Source organism: Elephas maximus, chromosome 18 (genome assembly GCF_024166365.1).
Source record: "Elephas maximus indicus isolate mEleMax1 chromosome 18, mEleMax1 primary haplotype, whole genome shotgun sequence".
Lineage (NCBI taxonomy): Eukaryota > Metazoa > Chordata > Mammalia > Proboscidea > Elephantidae > Elephas > Elephas maximus.
Genome location: NC_064836.1, coordinates 20,581,363 through 20,603,870, shown reverse-complemented (window position 1 = coordinate 20,603,870; position 22,508 = coordinate 20,581,363). Strand labels below are relative to the sequence as shown.

Genomic DNA, 22,508 nt, shown 5'->3' with positions numbered 1-22,508 from the left:
CCTCACCAGTATTATTTTATGTCTTATAGTCCAGTGTAATCTCTGAAAGTTTGCCCTGGGAATGGTTTTAGTTTTGGGCTAACAGAGAGTCCACGGCCATGACCTCTGGGGTCCCTCCGGTCTCATTATGACCATTAAGACTGGTCTTTTCACTAAAATTTGAGATCTGCATCTCACTTTTCTCCTGCTCCAACAGGGATTCTCTGTTGTGTTCTCTGTCAGGGCAGTCATTGGTGATAGCCAGGCACTGGCTAGTTCTTGTGGTCTCAGGCTGATGGAGTCTCTGGTTTATGTGGCCTTTTCTGTTCCTTTTTTAGGGTGTGACTGCAATGGTCACTCAGAGACATGCCACTTCGACTCAGCTGTGTTTGCTGCCAGCCAGGGGGCACACGGAGGCGTGTGTGACAAGTGCCGGGATCACACCGAGGGCAAGAACTGTGAGCGCTGCCAGCTGCACTATTTCCGGAACCGGCGCCCCGGCGCTCCCGTTCAGGAGGCCTGCATCCGTGAGTAGTGGCTGTCCATCACCCTCATCTGCACTGGTGACCCTGCCTGCATTCCTGGGACACAAAGGCCCACAGGGAGCATGAAGACTTGGTTATGGTCGGCACTAGTGAGTGATTGTTTCAACTTAGCTGTGCACTTCTAAACAAGTCACTTAAACTGTCTAGACCACCAGTCAATAAAAAATTTAAAAATGTGGCCCTTATTTTGAGACATGGAGAGGAAAAAGTAAATGTAAAATACAGTTTCTGCCACCAAGAAGCACAAACACTTGGTAATATAAGCCACATGCACATGAAAAGAGAAAGGAGAGGAAGGAGGGAGGAAAATAACACCTAGTGAGTGCCTCTCTGAGCTGGTGCAGATTTGGTGAGGAGAGCTGGGAGGGGCAGCCGAGCTCCTTTAGTCTTTAAAGAAGAAAGGTCAGGCCACTTCTGATACCCCCACTAGGGAAGGGACAAAGTGTTGAGTAATCTTCCTAACGGGCCTGGAAAGGGCAATAACTGGGCGGATCCATGAGTGAGAGCGAATGAGGGAAGGGGAGCAGTTTTGGGACCACTGCCCTCCGCCCTGCAGAATGCTGTGAGGTTGCTACACAAATCCGATGTGAATGCCCTGCTCACAGACCTCGAGATAAAACCCCCGCTCTGCACACAGCATGCAAGGTCCTGCGTGGTCTGGCTCGGCAGTGTCTTCAGCCTCATGCTGATGTTCCTCCAGGGAGCACCCTAGGTGCCTGCAGCGGCTTATTCTTCCCCGGCACGCCACGCTATTAAATATTTATAAAATTTTTGCACTGTGACTGCCTCCATCCCCTTGCCTCCACCCCACAAACATCTACTTGTCCTTCAAGTTCCCTTCATCCACTTACATGTTATTGCCTCTACCATGTAAATGAGGCTTGCTATTTATTTTCTCTTTTCCCAACATTGAGAGCTCCTTGATCACCCCAGCACAATGACTGACTGGCAAATAACTGATGCTTAAGGAATGTTTATTGAATGAACATATGAATGTAATGGAATGGAACACCCAGGAGTAACTTACCATGTCCACAAGTGCCAGTGAGTTCATATAGGGGAAAGCAAACTGGACTGAAGCAATCTGGTTAGGGCAAGTGGAATCAGGGAAGACTTTCTGGGAGGAATCTTATGTTTTGAAAGGCATAAAAGAGGTCTTGAAGTGGGGATGGGGCAGGCCAGGCCACTTTTGTTGATACTGTCTGTGGAAAGAGTAAGACAGACTTGAGAAGTTCTTTAAGATCTCTAAGCCTCAGTTTTCTCATCTATACAATGGGGATCTTAATACCCAACTTTTGGGGTTATCAAAAGGATTAAATAATGCAACATGTGTGAGTGCTGAGCTCAGTTCATGGCTCATAGTGGTTACTCTATAAATAATGACAGCCAAAAAGACATCTATAGTGCTTAACACATGCTAAGCACTCACTGTTCTACATTCCTTACATTTAGTCATTCATTCCTCACAGGAAGCCTATGAGGACTGTGTTATTATCCCCATTGCTATTCCTCCAGGTGAGGAAACTGAGGCACTGGGTGGGGGTGAATTAACTTGACTAAGGTAAATGGCGGAACAAGGATCTGAACTCAGGCATTCTGGTACCTAGAATCAACGCTTAACCCTCAGCATTTCTTCTTTGTCCTACCTTGGTGCTGCTTTTGTCTCTCAGCCTGTGAGTGTGACCCGGATGGGGCAGTGCCAGGGGCTCCCTGTGACCCAGTGAGCGGGCAGTGCGTGTGCAAGGAGAATGTGCAGGGAGAGCGCTGTGACCTATGCAAGCCGGGCTTCACTGGACTCACCTACGCCAACCCGCAGGGCTGCCACCGTGAGTGCAAGTGGGCTTGGCCTGCAGGTGCAGGGCAGCTGCATGGGGGCCACCAGACCCATGACTTGTCCTGCTCACCATGCTTTCTCTAGAAGAAACCCCAGTCCAGGGTAGACAGTGGGGATGTGCCTGAAGGTCCAACTTCTCTCCTTCTCCAGTACCGGGTGTTGTGGCACTGGCCTCTCCTGCAGGTGGCAGCATGGGCCCAGCTTGGGGAGGTGGACTGAGTGAGCGAGGGAGGGAAGGGAGGCAGGCTGCTAAAAGGCCAGGTGGCTGGGGCAGGTGGGGAAGTACAGGGGTCCGTGAGTCAGCCACGTTATGTGGAGGAAATGGCCTTGCCCCTGTGCCTTTCCCAGGCTAGGTGCACTCCCTGGATGTCCATCCTCTGGAGGTGAGTTTTTTTGAGGTGTTCTTTCAGCAGCCCTTCCTTCTGCAGGCTGTGACTGTAACATCTTGGGGTCCCGGCGAGATATGCCCTGTGATGAAGAGAGTGGGCACTGCCTGTGTCTACCCAGCGTGGTGGGCCCCAAGTGTGACCAGTGTGCACCCTACCACTGGAAGCTGGCCAGCGGCCGGGGCTGCGAACCGTGCGCCTGTGACCCACACAATTCTCTCAGCCCCCAGTGTAACCAGGTACAGGTGCCGGCAGAGCCAGGGCCTTCCCCAGGAGAGGGGTCCTGCCCCAGTGCCTCTCTCTCAATACACGCTGCCCTTCTGGGACTTTCCAGACCAGGCTGGGCCTCTTGGGGAGACTACCAAATGTCCCCTCCCTCTATGGCTCTCAGCTTTGGTAATGCACTCTTGGCCACACCTGGGCTTTGACTTCAGGCTTATCTCTGAGAGGGAGCCTTTGGGGGGCTCACCAGCTCTGCAGGCAGTGGGGGCCCTGGATTCTGTCTGCTGACCAGGGATCTGGGACACAGCCTCTGATATTAGGCAAGGTGGAGACTGCGAGGGCGGCTCCCCTGACAGTCCTCCCCTCCTTCCAGTTCACAGGGCAGTGCCCCTGTCGGGAAGGGTTTGGGGGACTGACGTGCAGCACTGCAGCCATCCACCAGTGTCCGGACCAGACCTATGGAGATGTGACCACAGGATGTCAAGGTGTGTGGTCACTGAGGGGTGTGGGGGTACATACACGTGGTACACGCGGGGTGGGGGACTGTCGTGGGAAGGAAGTCCTATACTGACATGTGGTATAGGCTGTTGCGGGGCGGACATCCTGTGCTGATGTGTGGTGTGGGCTGTGTGGGGAGAACGTCCTGTACTGACATATGGTGCGGGCTGTGTGGGGAGGACATCCTGTACTGATGTGTGGTGTGGGCTGTCATGGGGGCAGACATACTGTATTGACATGTGGTTTGGGCCAGCGCCCCCTGAGCGCCACACACCACACGACTGCTGTCTGCCCGGCCAGTCCGTGTCCTCCCAGCCCCTGGCAAGAATGCCAGGCCCCATAGCAGGTGGCTGCCTTTCTCCAACATCCCTGAGAAAGGGCATCTTCCAGAGCCCTCTCCAGGACATATCTCCCCTCTTTGTAAGTGGAGAAAGCGAGTCCTGAGGGGGAGGTTATATGTCAATTTCGCAGAGAGTCAGTCTGATGCAGTCAAAAGAAGCCTGGGATCGGGGTATACAGGCCCGGGCTCGGGACCAGCTCTGTCCCTGCCTCGCCCGGTGACTCTGGGCACGTCACGTTCCCTTTTCGGCCTTGGCTTCCTCCTCTGTAGAATGAGACACATTGTGCTTAGCCTCTCTGTACTTCAGTTGCCACATCTATAAAATAGGAAAACAAGAGTTGCTGATGGGCAGAGGGAGCCCCTGGGTGGTGTGAGTGGTTAGTGCACTCAGCTGCTGACTGAAAGGTTGGATGCTCCAGTCCTCCCAAAGGCACCTCAGAAGAAAGACCTGGTGATCTACTTCTGAAAAATTAGCCATTGAAAACCCAGCAGAGCACAGTTATGCTCTGATACACAGGAGGTCGCCTTAAGTCAGAGTTGCTCAACAGCAACTGGTTTTTTTTTAAACTTGTAGAGTGGTTGTGAAGATCAAGTGAGTTAATGTGTATGTGTGTGTCTGGTTTAGAACAGCGCCTGGCACACATACACAAAAAAGCAAATCCTGTTGCTGTAAAGTTGATTCCGACTCACGGTGATCCCGTGTGTTACAGATAGAGCCGAGCTCCTCTGGGTTTTCTTGGCTGTAGTCTTCTGGTTAGCTGAGAGCAAGCCACTTGCACCACCCAGGGAGGCCTGGTACACAGTAGGTGCTAATTCAGTGTTTGCTTTCATTGCTATGATTGTTACCTGGGCCTCGACAGTCTGTTATTCTAAGTCAGACCTCCTCTATGGACACCTTCGTCTGCTGACCCCCAGCCTCTGACCATCATTTCTTCCTGACCCTAGCCTGTGACTGTGACTTCCGGGGAACTGAAGGTGCAGGCTGTGACAAGGCCTCAGGCCGCTGCCTCTGCCGCCCCGGCTTGACCGGGCCCCGCTGCGACCAGTGCCAGAGAGGCTACTGCAATCGCTACCCGCTGTGTGTGGCCTGCCACCCTTGCTTCCAGAGCTATGATGCTGACCTCCGGGAGCAAGCCCTACGCCTCAGCAGCCTCCACAACGCCACCACCGGCCTGCGGCCTGGGCCAGGTCTAGGGGACCGCAGCCTGGCCTCCCACATCCTGGACATGAAGAGGAAGATCGATCAAATCCATGCAATTCTCAACAGCGCCCCAGTCACAGAGCAGGAGGTGACCCAAGTGGGCAATGCCATCTTCTCCATCAGGTGATTCCCTTTCCCTACCAGGGTGTAGGGGAACTCTACCTCGTGGGCTTATGCAAGGGGCACACTCGTCCTTCTTATGTGTGTATAGCCCTTTACAGCTTACAAGGCCTTTTCCTGTATGTCATTTCTTAATTATCACCGCAATCTTGTGAGGCCATGTGGTGGCTGTTAGCACCTCCACTGTGCACCTGAGGACACAAGCGCAGGGAGGTGGTGTGGCAGAGACTCCTGGCCACAGGGGGGCAGGGCTGCGCCTCCCACGTAGGTTGGGCCACAGAGGGGCAGGGCAGCACCTCAAATGCAGGCTCGGAGCCCAGGACTTGTTCCGAGTACCTGCACAGTGGCCTGAGAGTCAGCCTTGGATTAGTCACCCTGACAGAGGGTATCAGAGAGGCAGGGGCTCTAAAAATAACTTACACTTGCCTTTGCAATAGAATCATTCCCCCCCACACGACCTCCCATCAGCGGAGGTGCCTCTGTAGTGAGATTTGGTTCTGGAATTTTCTAAAATTAGTTTGCTGTGCACAAGCACTGACTGACTAAGCGTACCTGGAGCTGTCCAGCTGCTTGATTAGCAGCAGGAAACAGGCAGCCTGAGGAGAATGATAACAGGCGCATGGGTGCACAGGAGGAGAATGATAACAGGCTCAGGGGTGCCTAGAAGGAGAATGATAATGGGCTTATGGGTGCACAGGAGAATGATAACAGGCCCATGGGTGCCCAGGAGGAGAATGATAACAGGCTCAGGGGTGCCTAGGAGAATGATAACAAGCTCATGGGTGCCTAGGAGGAGAATGATCACAGGCCAATGGGTGCACAGGAGGAGAATGATAATAGGCTTATGGGTGCACAGGACGAGAATGATAACAGGCCCATGGGTACCTAGGGGAAGAGTGATAACAGGCTCATGGGTGCCTAGGAGGAGAATTATAACAGGACTATTGATGCCTAGGAGGAGAATGATAACAGGCACTTGGGTGTCTAGGAGGAGAATGATAACAGGCCAGTTGGTGCACAGGAGGAGAATGATAACAGGCTCATGGGTGAACAGAAGGAGAATGATCACAGACTCATGGGTGCCTAGAAGTAGAATGATCACAGATCCATGGGTGTCTAGGAGGAGAATGATAACAGGCCCATGGGTGCACAAGTGGAGAATGATCACAGGCCCACGGGTGCCCAAGAGGAGAATGATAACTGGCCCATGGGTGCAAAGTAGGAGGATGATTATAGCCCCATAGGTGCCTAGGAGGAGAATGATAACAGACATGTGGGTGCCTAGGTGGGGAATTATAACAGGCTTATGGGTGCCTATGAGAATGATATCAGGCTCATGGGTGCACAGGAGAATGATAACAGGCTAATGGGTGCCCAGGACAAGAATGATAACAGTCCCATGGGTGCCTAGTGGAAGAGTGATAACAGGCTCATGGGTGCCTAGGAGGAGAATAACAGTTTCATGGGTGCCTAGAAGGAAAACGATAACAAGCTCATGGGTGAGCTTGATAACATGAGAATGATAACAGGCCCATGGGTGCCTAGGAGGAGAATGATAACAGGCTCAGTGAGTGCCTAGGAGAATGATCACAGGCCCATGGGTGCCTAGGAGGAGAATGATGACAGGCTCATGGGTGCCCAGGAACAGATTAATAACAGGCCCATGGCTTCCTAGGGGAAGAGTGATAACAGGCCCATGGGTGCCTGGGAGGAGAATGATATCAGGCTCATGGGTGCACAGGAGAATGATAACAGGCTAATGGGTGCCCATGATGGCTCATGGGTGCATAGGAGAAGAGTGATTACAGGCTCGTAGATGCATACGATGAGAGTAATAAGAGGCCCATGGGAACCTAGGAGGAGAACGATAAAGGGCCCATGTGTGCACAGGAGAATGATTACTGAGGCTCGGTCACTCATGGTTGCACAGTGGGAGAGTGATAACCAGGAGGATGATAACCGAGTCTTGGTAACTCTTGGGCACATAGCAGCTTCTTTTTGCTGGCTGTGGCAGAGGAGGTACAGCAAATGTCGGGTTTCATTCATTCATTCAGTTAGCTTTTTTTTTTTTTTTGAGCCATGACCTATGGGCTGAGCATTGTGCTAAGTTTTGGGTATATAAAAATTAATACAGTATAGCCTTTGCCCTCAGAAGATTCCTGTGGGGGGAGGCAGATGTGTCAACACTGACTGTAATGTATTTCATGTTATAAACCAAAGAAAAACCCGTTGCTGTCAAGTTGATTCCAATTCATAGTGGTGCACGTTAAAGAAGAGGGAAAAGTGCTTCAGAGGGGTGGTCAGGAAGGCTTCATGACGAAGGCCGTCTGCCCTAAGTCTCAAAAGTTGAGTGGGCCGGCCTTCCACAAGCATCCAGTTCTCTGGACATGTAGGCATGGAAGGGCATTCCAGGCCTGAGCAAAGTCCGGAGGTGCAAGAATGTGAGGCATGGAGAGGGGGTCTTGGTAGGTGGTAGGGCCACAAAGGGCATGGACAAGAGAGGAATCTCTGAAATCTCAATGGGTATGGGCTGGGGCAGGTGGATCCTGAACCCCCTTAATGGGAAGATGATTGGTGGGCAGCAGCTAAGGATCTGGAGCTCAGTGGGAGGTTTGGCCTCCAGAACAGAGGTGGTGGCTGAAATTAGCCCAAAGAGAGCTGAGTAGAGTGGGGTCAGGGTGATGCCCCTCTGAAAGCCAGGAGCAAGGAGAGCAGCCTCTGAGAGGTGGAGAACCAGGAATGTTGACATCACCAAAGTAAAGGAAGGAGAGACTTTTATGGAAGTCACACTCAGGGCCCACCTTCAGAGGACCAGGGAGACTGTTTCAGCACTCCCAGCCCTTGTCCAGGAGACCCATCTTCAGCCTGGGGGCTCTCCCTTCGGTTGCCTCTGCTGTTTTTTCTGACTCAACAGCAGTTTCTCCGAGGAAATGGCTGGTCCTGGGGAAGGCAAAACTCCTCTTGTATTTTAGTGATAGACCCCCTCCCATCTCAGGCGGACGCTTCAGGGCCTGCCGCTGGACCTGCCCCTAGAGGAGGAGACATTGTCCCTCCCAGGGCACCTGGAGAACCTGGACCGAAGCTTCAACCGTCTCCTCAGCTTGTACCAGAACAAGAGGAACCAGTTTGAAAAAATAAGCCGTGCCGATCCTTCAGGTGAGTAGGGGCACTCAGACAGCTCCGGGCATTGCCATGGCCATCCCACCACCCGGTTCCTGCTCGACCTCTCATCTCCAGGGCCGACTCAGTCCCCTTCCCCTTTTCCTACAGGAGCTTTCCGGATGCTGACCACAGCCTACGAGCTGTCATCCCAGGCTGCCCAACAGGTCTCCGATAGCTCCCGCCTGCTGCTCCAACACAGGGGCAGCCGGAGAGAGGCTGAGCGACTGGAGAGGCAGCTGGCAGGAGGAGGTGCCAGCGGCCCCCAGCTCACAGCCCTGAGGCTGCAGATGGCTTCATTCCCTGACCTGACGCCCACCATCAACAAGGTGGGCTCTTGACTCATGGCATGGAGTCCCACTTCGTGGAGGCCCCCAGCTTGCCACACCCCAACTGCTGCCACACATTTCCTATTAGGGCAAACCCACCCCAGTGAGAATACACCCCACCTCCCACCATCCCCACCCTTGTGCCCCTCTTGATGTGCTCAGTGGTTGCCAAGGAAACACATTTCTGGTGCCTGGTTGCCACGGAGATGTCTGGCTGTTTGTTTTCTGGGGTGTGGGATGGGAGTGGTTGTTGAGCCTTGGAGTAGCCTCTTAGACACCCCTATCTCCACAGCTTTGTGGGGGCTCCAGGCAGATGGCCTGCACCCCTGGAGCATGCCCTGGTGAGCTGTGTCCCCGAGGCAATGGCACGGCCTGTGGCTCCCACTGCAGAGGTGCTCTGCCTAGGGCCGGTGGGGCCTTCCGGACCGCAGGGCAGGTGGCTGAGCAGCTTCGGGGCTTCAACGCCCAGCTCCAGCAGACCCGGAAGATGGTAGGTACGGACAGGGTGGGTGGGCACTTTTAGGAGGAGGCAAAGTGGATAGAACCCATTGGGTAATTTAGAGTTCCCATTTTACAGTTGGGGGACTAAAACCCAGAGATGTTAGACGACTGACCCAAAGCCCCACAGCAAGTGAGAGAGAGGGTTTGGAGCCAGTGTGTTGAGCTTTTTATGTGACATCCACACCATTTTTTCTAGGGCCAAACTGTGTTAGTTACAAATGCTTCCTAGGCAGGCCTTGGGGTAGAGGGTGGCCTGCGGAGTCCTTGGGTGCTGCTGAGAAGCTTTCTCAGGGCTCTGACTGCTCCTGACCCACTGTGTGCATGAACAGATCAGGGCAGCCGAGGAAGCTGCCTTGCAGATCCAAACAGATGCTCAACGCCTGGAGACCCAGGTGAGCACCAGCCGCTCCCAGATGGAGGAAGATGTCAGACGCATCCGGCTCCTCATCCAGCAGGTCCGGGACTTCCTCACAGGTGAGCCTGGACTCTGTCCTCCCCTCGCTGATGTCTGATTCTGGCCTGCCCTTCACTCCCATGTTCAGCTTGTCAAATAGCTGTCTCCTTCCATCACTTCATACCATCACTGTGGCTGGTCTGAGCCACCACTCAGCCCTTGTTGGGACCACTGCTGGGGTCTTCTAATTACCCTCCCCACTTCCCCTCCTGCTCCATACAATCCATTCTTAAAGTAACAGCCTGAAATAGCTTTCACAAATGTAAATTGGATTGTATTCCTTTCATGCTTAAATTCCTTCCATGGCTTCATGCTGTTCCTGGAATAAGATCCCAATACCTTATCTTGTCCTGCAAAGTCTCGCCTCTGCCCACCTCTTGGATGTGGCCTTGTGCTGCTCCCTACCTTGCTCCCAGCTTTCTCTCTTCTGATCCTCGAACATGCTAAGCTCTCACCTGCCTCAGGGATTTTAATTTGCTGTTTCTCCACCTGGAATGCTCTCCCCAAGTCCAGTTCCTGTCCTCCAGGCTTCAGTTTAAATGCCATGTCCTCCTCAATGATTTCTAAAAGATTGAAGTTACACAAAGTGTCTTCTCAGACCACAAGGGAACAATAGCAGAAATTGATTGCAGAAGGAATACCAGAAAGCATACAAATACATGGAAATTAAACAACACACTATTAAATAACCAATGGCTCAAGGAAGAAATCAAGAGAGAAATAAAAAAAAATATACTTAGTATTGAACAAAAATGAAAACCCAACATACCAAAACTCATGGGATGCAGCAAAGGCAGTACTCAGAGGGAAATTTTCAGCAATAAATGCCTGCGTTGAAAGAGAAGAAAGATCTCAAATCAATAGCCCAACTCTACAACTTGAGGAATTAGAAAAAGAAGAGTAAACTAAGCCTAAAATTACCAGAAGAAAGGAAAAAAATGAAGGTCAGACCAGAAATAAATAAACGCCATTTCCCTAGAGAGGCCTTTCCTGACCACCCTATCTGGTCATCCCTTCCCCTCCCTTCCCTTCAGTGTCTGACTTTCATTGCATTTCTCAGGCTGTAAGGAGACATAGTGGCACAAATAGTTAAGTGCCTGGGTGCTAACTGAAAGGTTGACAGTCCGAACCTACTCAGCAGCTCCATGGGAGAAAGACCTGGTGATCTGCTTCTGTAAAGATTATGGATTAGAAAATCATATAGGGCAGTTCTACTCTGTTATTCGGGGCTGCTCTGAGTAGAAATCGACTTGACGGCACCTGACAACAATACTCAGGTTGTGATTGTTGGATTCATTTGTCCACTAGTGTATTGTTTGTCTCCCTACTAGTTGTAAACTCCAAGAGGGCAGGGGTCATTGTCTGTCTTGTTTACCACTGTATTGCCAGCATCTAGCATAATGCTAGGCCCAGAAAAGGCACCCCACATTTGTTGAATGAATAAATGGGCCAGCTCCCCTCTCCTGTTGCCCTGGGAGTGAGAAAGGGCTGGGTAATGGAAAGATCCTGGGCTAGAACTCAGGAGACCTGTGTGACTTGGGGCAAGTTACTTTTCTCTTGGCCTCCTCTTTCACTTCCGGAAACCAGGATGATAATTGTCTTAGTTATCTAGTGCTGCTATAACAGAAATATCACAAGTGGATGGCTTTAACAAAGAGAAATTTATTCTCTCACAGTCTAGGAGGCTAGAAGTCCAAATTCAGGGTGCCAGCTCCAGGAGAAAGCTTTCTCTCTCTGTCAGCTCTGTGGGAAGATCCTTGTCACCAACCTTTCCCTGGTCTAGGAACTTCTCATCACAGTGACCCTGGGTCCCAAAGATGTGCTCTCCTCCTGGTTCTTCAGTCTTGGTGGCACGAGGTCCCTGCTTGAGCCTCTTTTTTATATCTCAAAAAGATTGACTGAAGATACAACCTAATCTTGTAGATTGAGTCCTGCCTCATTAGTATAACTGCCTCTAATCCTGCCTCATTAACATCATAGAGATAGGATTTACAATGCATAAGATAATCACAACAAATCACAAAATGGACAACACACAATATTGGGAATCATGGCCTAGTCAAGTTGACACACATTTTGGGGGACACAGTTCAATCCGTAACATTATACCCTTCAGCCCCCCAAAATTTATATCCTTAAAATTTATATCCTTGCCACATGTAAAATACATCCACCCCCTCATATGATATCAAAGCAAAAGTCTTATATCAACTACAAGTCCAAAATCTCATCTGCAAAATTCCTCTTCATCTGCAAAATCTAGAATACAAGTTATCTGCTTCTAAAGTACAATGGTGGAACAGACACAAAGTAGACATTTCCATAACAAATGGGAGAAATCGAAGGGAAAGAAGGGATATCAGGCACCAAGCAAGTCAGCAGAACACATTGCATTAGCTCTCAAGCCTTGAAAATAATTTTCTGTTCTCTGAGACCATTTTGGCAATGGCCCTGCCTTCCAGATTCTGGGTGTTGCCCATATTCTCTGGATTCTGGGTGGAGGCCCCTTAGCCCTGGGCTTCAGCTCTGTTTTCCAGGCCCACTGGAAAGGCAACTCTGCCCCCTTGGCTTTAGGTGGCCCCATTCTCCTAGCCCTTCTTAGTGGCTAGTCTATCACCTCAGCCTCATTCTTCTGTCCCTTGGGCATGGCAGCCCCACCCCTTCAGGTTTGGGCAGCAGATCTGACCCCATCCCTCTGCCAGTTGTGAAAGGCAGCCCTACACTCTGGAATGGAGCTGGTGAAGATCTGACTCTTTGAAATCTAGGAGGCTGTGGTCCCGCCTTTTGAAATCCCAGAGGTCATGGCTCCACCCTTTGAGGTCCCAGAGGTTGTGGCCCTACCTTTTGAGACTGAGGCAGCTCTGCTTCCTGTGTTCCTTGTCTCTTCAGCTTTTGATTCCTGGTTCCTTGGCTTCTCGGCCCCTCAGGCCTTGCTGCCTGCATCTGCCCTGCTGGGGCAAGTGTTCCAAGACTCTTTAGTTCCACTGATAAGTGCCTGGAGGCACCCCACTTCCCCAGTAAACCTCTGCCAGAAGGCACCCAGCTTCCTTGCTCCATGGGTTGGCAAGCCTAGCTCCCCCGATAAGTGCCTGAAGGTACCCCTCTTGGCCAGGAAGCCTCCTGAGCAAAGGCACTCAGCTCTCTTGCTCTGTGCGTTGGCTCCTGTGCTGTCTCTCACTGGTCTCTTGGTTCTGCTGCTGCTGGTTCTCTGCTGCTGCTTCTCACCATTTGTGCTGTCTCTGTTCTTAGAGCTCTCCTCACTTGCTTCTGATTCGTCACTAGAATTGTCTTTGGTGTCCATAATTCCACCAAAAGTCTCTTCAAGGCAATCTAGGCTTTTACTATTAAAAAAAAACTATTAGGTACCTTAAAACTTTCCCAGCCTCTACCCATTCACAGTTTCAAAACTGCATCTACATTTTAGGTATCTGTTAGAGCAGCACTCCACTCTTGGTACCAAATTCTGTCAGAAATACCACAGTTGGATGGCTTTAACAAAGAAAAATTTATTCTCTTACAGTCTAGGAAGCTAGAAGTCCAAATTCAGGGTGCCAGCTCCGGGGTTTTCTCTCTCTGTCAGCTCTAGGGGAGGATCTTTGTCATCAATCTTACCCTGGTCTAGGAGCTTCTCAGTGCAGGGACCCCGGGTCCAAAAGATGCACTCCCCTTCAGGATCTTCATTCTTGGTGGCATGAACTCCTCCTTCCTGCTCGGCTCTCTCTTTTGTATCTCAAGAGAGGCTGACTCAAGATACAACCCAATCTTCTAAATTGAGCCCTGCCTCATTAATATAGCTGTCTCTAATCCTGCCTCATTAACAACATTGTTGTTGTTATGTGCTATCAAGTCACTTCTGACTCATAGCAACCCTATAGGACAGAGTAGAACTGCCCCATAGGGTTTCCAAGGAGCAGCTGGTGGATTCAAACTGCCAACCTTTTGATTAGCAGCCAAGCTTTTAACCACTGTGCCACCAGGGCTCCCATTAACATCATAGGGGTTAGGATTTATAACACATAGGAAAATCACATCAGGTGACAAAATGGTGGACAACCACACTATACTGGGAATCATGGCCTAGCCAATTTGACACACATTTTGGAGGACAAACAGTTCAATCCATAACAATAGTATTTCACAGGTTGATTCTGAGGATCAAATAACTGATGTAAAACGTATTTTGGAAAATTAAAAGTACGTCAGGAATGTGAGTTGATATTATTAGATTTCGGGTCTCTGCCAAGGAAATGCTTGGCTGGGAGCCCAGTTAATATGAGCCGAGGGCTTAATGTAGCTATAGTGGCTCTTCTTGCTACTATTGCAGTGCCTTTGTCCCAGACGGGCGAGAGACCCCTCCTGAATGCCAACAGCAGGTCAGAGATAGGCAGAAAAGATGCACAGAAGTCCTGTGACTTGTCAAGGTCATGCGGGGTCAGCCTCCCCAAGAGGTCCACACAGGGGGAGCGTGCCATGAGGGGATGCAGAGGGATGGTGCACAACAGCCACAGAGCAAAGGGCAGGCCCAGGCTTGAGGCACCGACTCACAGATGAGCTAAGCCACTGAGTCAGCCCAGGGAGGCAGAATGGCCACCCGCCCTGCATTAACCCCAACAGGGGTCCCGCCCCAGAGGGTGGGACCTGGGTTGGAAGTCTTTCTTCCAGGGTGCAGCCAAGGCCCACACGAACAGGTAGGGAGTGACTAGGCTGTGGGACCCTTTTGTCCTCTTGATTATACTTGTGTCTCAGGTCAAATCCTATGATGAGGGCAGGGACAGAGAGAAGGAACAGGGCCCAAGAGAGGCCCGACCCCAGGGAGAGACCCCAAATAATTGTTGTACTGGTTACAGCAGTGTGGGTTCTAGTTTCCAGAGTCCTGCTGCTGGGTGCTAGGCACTGTTGACATGCAGAGCCGCAGTGTGGAGGAGGAGGGGACGCCACCTTACTCAGTTCTTCAAATATAATCCATAATGTAATAAAAACCAGTTGCGGTTGAGTTGATTCCAACTCATGGTGACCTCCTCACGTGTGTCAGAGTGTGCTCCATAGTGTTTTCAGTGACTGATATTTCAATAGCTGATCACTAGGCCTTTCTTCCTAAGACATCTCTGGGTGGACTCAAACATTTTGGTTAGCAGCCAAGCACATTGTCTGTACCACTAGGGACTCTAGTTCTGCCCTTGCTCTCTGACACAGATTTGGCTTCTAAACTGTCTTGCTAGTGGATTACTTCATTTCATCCACTCTGGTTGAAGCTTTTTATTCCCATTTCACAGATCAGGAAACTGAGCTCAGACTTGCCCCAGGTTGCTTGAGTAGGAAAGGGGAGGGCTGAGTCTGGAGCCCTTTCAATCATTCATGTGCTGTACAAATACTGAGTGCCTCCAAGTGCCAGGAACTATGCTAGGTGCTGGGGATAGAGCTGAGGACAAAACAAAGCCCCTGTCTTCATGGAGCTTACATTCTGGGAGGAACAGACAAGAAGCCAGATCAGTGAGTTCAGTGTATGCCTGTGGGTTGTGCAGGGAAGGAGGATGAGGAGTGCTAGGGTAGCTTGGAGGCTGGGTAGGGGACGTCTGAGCAAAGACACCATGATCTTATCTGCCTTTGCAAAAATGAGCACCCTGGCCCAAGGAGGGGTGTGTAGACCGGGTCTTATTTTCAGGGAAGCTCCAATTCCTGGCTGCTCTTCCTAATTTAGGGTGATTATGTATATGCTCCAGCATTGTTTTCTACCAGCTGTCTGGTGCCACCTCCCTTCCCCAGCCTGTGGCTGCCTGTGGCTCTAGACACTTAGTTGCCACAGTTGTGTAGACACCCTCCTCCGTGCAGCAGGGAGCCTAGGACAGTCATCTGCCCAGGACAGCCATCTGCCTCCAGCATTTTTCAGATGCCCTTCCGGGATGGGGCCTGAGGCTGGGTGAGAAGAAGCAGCAGCTCCTTGGGACACAGCGGCAGAAGGGCCACAGCGTGTACCTCCCATGGGTGCTGCTTGGCGTGGATCTTTGAAGAGAGGGGTGCACTCCCTGAATCTGATGGACGCCTGTCTTCCAGACCCTGACACTGATGCAGCCACCATCCAGGAGGTCAGTGAGGCAGTGCTGGCCCTGTGGCTGCCCACGGACTCCGCTACAGTCCTGCGAAAGATGAACGAGATCCAGGCTATCGCGGCCCGGCTCCCCAACGTGGACCTGGTGCTGTCCCAGACCAAGCACGACATTGCACGGGCCCGAAGACTGCAGGCCGAGGCTGAGCAGGCTAGGTATGGTCCGGGCCCGGAACTTCTTCCCTGCGCAAGCCAGCTTGGGCTGGATTTTGGCTCCCCAACCCTGTTGCTGGAAGTGGGAGAAGAACCTCTGCAGATCAGAGGGTATAGAGGGCTGGGGACAGAAGGGTGCTTACCATGGGAGCAGATGCTTAAGTGATGCAGAGTCTAGATTAAACTTTACTCAGAGTGGCCCTGCTTTCCATATTGGAGACTTTACCTTAAGGGGTCTTAGACATAACACTGACATTCATTGTCTACTTGGGGGAGCCCTAGGGTATAAAAGCTACTACTGGGTTAGTACTCCCCTTGCCCATTGTCTTGGCTGGGAAGACTATTCTCTTGGATTGGCAAGTGAGGAGAATCACATATTTATTCATTCTCTTGCTCACTCCTTCTGTGTCTGCTCTCCCCTTGCCCTAGGACCCGAGCCCACGCTGTGGAAGGCAAGGTGGAGGATGTGGTGGGGAACCTGCGACAGGGCACAGTGGCACTGCAGGAAGCTCAGGACACCATGCAAGGCACCAGCCGCTCCCTTCGGCTGATCCAGGACAGGGTTGCTGAGGTGAAGTGAAGTGGCTTTCTTTCCGCCTTCCCCTCCTCCCCATATCTGGGGAATGTACAGCCAGATACAAGCCCAGGGCATAGATGATACCAGAAAGAGACCCCTGATGGAAGCTGAGCAGGAGGCCTGAAGAAATAGGGTTATAAGTCTTGGGCTTGGCTTTGAGCCCTTGATTTTCTGGTCTCCTAGCTGGGATGCAGAAGCCAGAGATGGACTCTGAGCCCCAGCAGGGGTGGGGTCAGTTGAATGGGAGGAGGAAGAAGCCTGGATGTCAGTGGGACAGACAGAGGATTGAGAGGGGGACAGTCTGTGATTTCCAGCTTGGAGAGAGTTTTGCTGCCTGATGAGTCAGGGAAAAATGAGGTGTTGAAGACTCTTGTCTGGAAGACCCACCACAAACTCTGAAGTCCTCCCTCTTTCTCATAGGTTCAGCAGGTACTGGGGCCGACAGAAAGGCTGGTGACGGGCATGATGGAGCAGCTGAGTGGATTCCAGACTCGAATGGAGGCACTCCACCACCAGGTTGGGCAGCAGCAGGCACAGGCGACCCAGGCCCAGCAGCTCGCCAAGGGTGCCAGCAAACGGGCGCTGAGTGCCCAGGAGGTATGGAGCAGGATGGAGTTAAGGGCCGTGCCAGAGGAAGCACATCAGTGAGGGAGCCCAGGGCAGGAGAGGACTTTATACGCTTTGTAACACTGTTGGCTCAAAAGCAATCAGGATAACAGAACAAGAAGGGGCTTCAGAAATAACCCAAACCTGGCTAGCACCTGAATTTCCCCCTGGCTGCCTGTGGTGTAGTCCGTTCAGGGATATTGCAGACAATCTGGGCCAGTCACCTCGTTTTACAGGTGAGGTGGTGACTTGTCCAGAGGCCAGAGGTCATCTACAAGCAGGTCTCTGGACATGTAGTCCAGAGCTTGTCCCACTCTGCTGGGCCCTGTCTTGGCTCCCTAGCACAGACAGATGCTCTTGACTTAGTCTAACCAGGCCATATCACTGCGTGAATTAGACCAGAGAGAAGATTAAAGGGCCATTCTCCATGTCTTAGGTCTGCCATCTGCTTTCCCCAGGGCCAGGAACCTTGGCCCTTGTAGTCCCACCCAGTGGCCACATGCCAATTATACTATTAAGTGACAACTGTGTCCCTGGCGTTGTACTGGAAGTGAGGTGGGTAAAATGGCAGGAGCTGGGGGTGGCAGGAAGGGAAACACAGAAGAGGTTTAAGTCATAGTTTTTGGCCTAGGGGTTTTATGTTAGGGTGTAATGACCTTTGAGTTGGCCCTGACTCATAACAACCTCTCGTGTGTGACAGTAGAACTGTGCTCCACAGGGTTTTCAGGGGTTGACATTCTGGAAGTAGATTGCCAGGCTTTTCTAAACCATGGACTTAAACATCCAACCTTTCAGTTAGTAGCAGAGCACTTAACTGTTTGTACCACCCAGGGACTCCACTGTGGCATAATGGGAGGTACCATATCACTGTGTGTTGATTTGAGTGATATCAAGTGCTTTAACCTGAGGTCTTTAGGACTTTGGATGTTGCTGATGGTAACACTGAGACCTCTCTGCCTTTTCCAGGGATTTGAGAGAGTAAAGCAAAAGTATGTGGAGTTGAAGAACCAGTTGAATCAAAGCTCCACACTGGGTGAACAGGGCAGTCGGATTCTGAGCGTCCAGGAGGAGGCCAAGAAGCTGTTTGGGGAGACCATGGAGATGATGGACAGGATGAAAGGTGAGGGGATGGTCCCGGGTCTTGGACCACAGTGCATCCCTAAAGGCAGGTCCTTGCCCAGAGCTTCCCAGGTCCACTGCTCGTAGAGCAGGTGGTACTAAGAAAGTGAGACCAGTTGGGATTCATGGGGGACCTAATAAATATAAGTGTCAATGAGGGGCTGTGGGAAATGCAGAGGTGTTCTCGGCCCAAGACTTGGCCATGCCCTCAAAAAGCTTACAATCTAGGTGGGGCCATTTTCCCCATCTCCTGTAAGATGCACAAAACCATATTTCATAGCACAAGGTGGCCTGAGATAGGGGCCTGAATAACAAGAGCTCTAGGACTTCAAAGAATGAATCATTTCCAAGGAGAATGTTCAGTGACAGTAATGTTCAGAAAAGATCAGATTGGAGGTGGGCCTTGAAGGAAGTGCAGGCCTGAGAGAGACTGAGAGGAAGAGAAGGGACATGAAGACTAGGGTGGGTGGGAAGAAACAAGGCATGTTCAATGGATGAGGTCAGGACCCACCCCCAGGAAAGCAGGATTTATGAGGGCCAGGACTGGTGGAGAGAAGCAGCCTGCATCAACAAGGTTGGCTCCAGGATCAGGAGGAGGAGGGCAGACCTAATTGTGGATGCAGTGGAGAACCAGTGAAGGCTTTTGAATCCAGTGTTTGAAAGGATGCTGAGGTTCACTCAGAAAGGGGGACAGGGATTTCCAGGGACCAAGGCCACTTCTCTAAGTTGTGATGATGGGTCACTGGGCTGATGTGCCCAGTGAACACCACAGAGCATCTCTGAATTTCAGTAAAAGCTGTTGAAAAAATCTCTTTGGGTAGCCAGGTGGATACCATGGAGACGGTTTGGGGGGGCGGTGTTGGCAGGTTGAGCAGATGTTCAGCTGTGGCTGACCACACCAAAGGGCAGGGCCAGAGGGGCTGACCTTAAGGGATGAGCCTAGTGGCTGGGCCTCTGCTTGTCCTGACCTTGCCCATCAACCCTTTGCATGAAGATAAAGAATGTGCTTATCAAGTTTGTGAATAACACATAGTCCATGAGATAACAGACCCAGTGTTCTAAGGAAAGCTCAAAAGTCTAAAAGGATGTCCTGAAACTAACAGGATGAAATTAAATAAGGAGAAAAGTTATCTCCCACACTGGTCTTTTCTGGGCCTAAGCATACAAGTACAGCTCAGGTGAGGCCTGGTATCTCAGTGGCTGATGTTGCTGCAAACCCTTCATAACTGGTGAATGATTAGCAAATATGAGTTGTTACTCACCTGAAAAAGACCCAAGAGCTTTGAGTAACTGCAAGCTTGATAGAAGCCAGCAGTGTCTTGCTACTGCCAAAAGAGCTAATGAACACAAAGCAGCCAAAATAAGATGATGAACAGCTCAGGGATGATATTAAAAATGTTTAGCAATTGGCATGGCATGCTCCTACCACCCAGAAAAGGCTCAGGCTGTAGCACAGGAATAGGCACTTTCCTGCTTGCTGGATTATGGAGGATCATGGGCATGGGGGCATCTGACCTGGAGGTAGGAGACAGTAACTATAGAAGCATTTTGATATTTCACCAGCTGTGGGTCCATATAGGTGTCCTCAGATTGGATGTCAGCCCAGTCATAACCCTTGTACACTCTGCTGATAGGCTCTCCCCTGGGGGATGGTGTTCAAGTGATGGCCAGTGTGTCTTCAGAAGGGATATTGACAAACCTGCACACATCAGGGGAGAGTGACCAGGGTTGCGAGGGAGAGTGAGGCCCAGTAATTATATCAGATGAGGACTGGATGAAGGCACTAGAGCTGTCTAACCCAGAGAAGATAAGGCCTCAAACATGTGAAGGGTTGCCGTGTAGGAAACAGAACAGATATATTCCTTCCCCCCCAGAAACCACACAATTGGATGGAAGCAAAAAGTGGTTAGATTTTGGCTTAGTGAGAAAAAGACATTTTAAGTAACTAAACCAAAACAAACCCGTTGCCATCAAGTCAATTCCAACTCATAGTGACCCTATAGGACAGAGTAGAACTGCCCCCATAAAGTTTCCAAGGAACGCCTGGTGAATTTGAACTGCCAACTCTTTGGTTACCAGCTGTAGCACTTAACCACTATGCCACCAGGTTGAGTAATTCGAGCTGCCTAAAGTCAGAGCCTTGTGAGGCAGCCTTTCCCCCTATTCCTGAAAAGTTCAGGCTGAGGCTGGTTACCAGCTCTCATGAATGTTGAAGAAGGGACAGCGGCCTGGAACAACAGGAGGAATAGCCTGAACTTTGGAGTCTTTCAGATTCTCTAGGCATAGTTGGGTGGTGGTATGCATGAGGGGGAAGATTGGATTTGTCTGGAGTGGTGTTTTGGGAAGAGGAAATGGGGAGGAAAATTCTGGTCACCTGACCAGTTCTTTTGCCATGGAGCCCAACTGGGGACCATTGGTGGGTGGCAGCTGCCTAGGTCTAGCAGCAGTGTGCTGCTAATCTTGGTGCCAATGGCCTTAGTCTGGAACAACTGAGAGAGCCCAGAGTGGGGGCAAGGGAATAATTGGGCACTAGGGCCTCCTGGGTCTGGCACCTGCTGCATTCCTTTAAGAGTTGGATGGTGGCTTGAAGAGAGGCATGGGCTGGAGAGGCCATTTTGCATGTGGTCACAGTCATTAGCTTACGGGCCAGACTGCCCTAGAGACTATATCTCCTGAACATGTAGCCTCGAGGTGGGAGGAGAAGGAAGGGTTCGGAGGCTTTGGTTGTCCCGTCAGCTCTCCCTTCTACCCTGCTGTTCCATCTGTCCCCAGACATGGAGTCGGAGCTGCTGCGGGGGAGCCAGGCCATCCTTCTTCGCTCTGCAGCCCTGACGGGGCTGGAGAAGCATGTGGAGCAGATCCGAGACCACATCAATGAGCGCGTGCTTTACTACGCCACCTGCAAGTGATGCTCTGCTTCCAGCCCCGGGCCCTGCTTATCTGCCCCCTTTGCTTTTGGAAATTGAGTTGGAATGCTTTCCAGCTCTAGGAGACATTTTTTCAGCCTGAAGCCCAGCCGGGGTGTCCCTGGGCTGCAGCTGAGCCTGAATGGAGGGAACAACTCCATTGGAGGGACAGAGGTGGAGGTAGCCCTGCCTTTGCAACTGGGATTTCTCAAGGGGAGGGAGCTGAGCTGGGCAACGTCCCTCCACCTCCCCTCTTCCTTCTTTGAGGCTGAATTCTGGACCAGTACAGAAACTTAACCACAAATGATGTACAAATGAAAAGTCCAATAAAAATCTTTGGAAAGGAGCCTGGAGGCTCAATGAGGGAAGATGGTCTCTCTCCATTGAGTAAGCCATTGTTCTGCCTCCATCAGGGTTCCTGGAACAAACCCAGTTCCTGGAGGGCTCCTTTATTTGAGCTCAAGGTGGGGGGTATGAAGCATAGACTACCCTACTCTGCTCAGTCCAATTTGCCCATCACCCAGACTTAGGTTGGCTTGGAGATGGACCCCTTTGCCCTAAGACCTGATGGATTTGATCCTTGAGAGACAGGACAAGCAGTTTCCACCTTTGAAAGTTATCCGGCTTCCCCTTTACAGATGATGGTAGGAATCAGAGAAGCAGTATCAAAATTCACACAGCTCCTTGGACACAGGACTGGGGCTAGAAGCTATGTCTCTTGGGAGCTCAAAGGGAAGCTCTAAACAGATACGTGTGTGTGGTGGGGGGTGGGGGGGGTCAGAGGATATGGAAATGACATGAAAATTGTGTGCTAACCGTGTCCCAGGCACTGTCCTAGGCGTTTTCTCTGCACTCACTTCTTTACCAATATTAGTTATATTAACTATCTGTTGAGCACTATGTTAGGCACGTCGCCTATGTCATCTCGTGCTATAGGTGGCACTGTTATCCCCATTTGACAAGAGAGGGAACCAAGGCATGAAAGGTAAAGTAACAGCCAAGGCCACAGATCTGGCAGGTCAGGGCAGAGCTGGGCCTCGAACTCATGCTCATTTAGTACAGTAACCCAAAGAATGGATGCTGGAGCCAGACAGCTTGGTCTCCAACAGAACCTGCCCCCAAGGGTTGCTATGAGGAGTAAATGAGTTAATATGTGTAACTCAGGTATTGGTGTACTAGCCACCAGCTACACTCTACACTCTCAACGCACATCAGCCATGATTGTCAGTTTCTACCTGACCCCAAACTCTCCACACAATTTTTAATACTCCACTCAGGCTCACAAGTCTTGAGTTTCTTCTGACTTTGGAAAGAACCAAATGAAGCCTCATAGAGAAAAATATGTCCATTTTATTGAGCACAACACTGAGCATGAAGCTGGCGAGGCTGGAGGGGCAGGGAAATGGGGGGAATGAGAATGCTGTGCCTGGCTTTCCAGGAGAGATGGCCACAGGGGCAGGGTTAGAGTCACTGGTG

The 22,508-nt window shown here is 51.0% G+C and overlaps 1 protein-coding gene across 4 annotated transcripts in view; it reads left to right on the top strand.

Annotated features, from left to right (window-relative positions):
* The window catches only part of LAMB3 (laminin subunit beta 3), a 102,771-nt gene extending 81,347 nt beyond the window's left edge, over positions 1-21,424 (top strand). For all 4 annotated transcript variants that reach the window (XM_049857917.1, XM_049857916.1, XM_049857915.1 and 1 more), the window contains 14 exons: positions 318-506; positions 2,195-2,350; positions 2,787-2,983; positions 3,340-3,451; positions 4,750-5,128; positions 8,121-8,281; positions 8,396-8,613; positions 8,906-9,103; positions 9,444-9,588; positions 15,620-15,827; positions 16,254-16,395; positions 16,822-16,998; positions 17,974-18,127; positions 20,899-21,424. In XM_049857917.1, coding sequence (XP_049713874.1) covers positions 318-506; positions 2,195-2,350; positions 2,787-2,983; positions 3,340-3,451; positions 4,750-5,128; positions 8,121-8,281; positions 8,396-8,613; positions 8,906-9,103; positions 9,444-9,588; positions 15,620-15,827; positions 16,254-16,395; positions 16,822-16,998; positions 17,974-18,127; positions 20,899-21,035 — 2,573 coding nt within the window. In that variant the 3' untranslated portion in view covers positions 21,036-21,424. The remainder of the gene's footprint in view (positions 1-317; positions 507-2,194; positions 2,351-2,786; positions 2,984-3,339; positions 3,452-4,749; positions 5,129-8,120; positions 8,282-8,395; positions 8,614-8,905; positions 9,104-9,443; positions 9,589-15,619; positions 15,828-16,253; positions 16,396-16,821; positions 16,999-17,973; positions 18,128-20,898) is intronic.
* Positions 21,425-22,508: the final 1,084 nt, after the last annotated feature.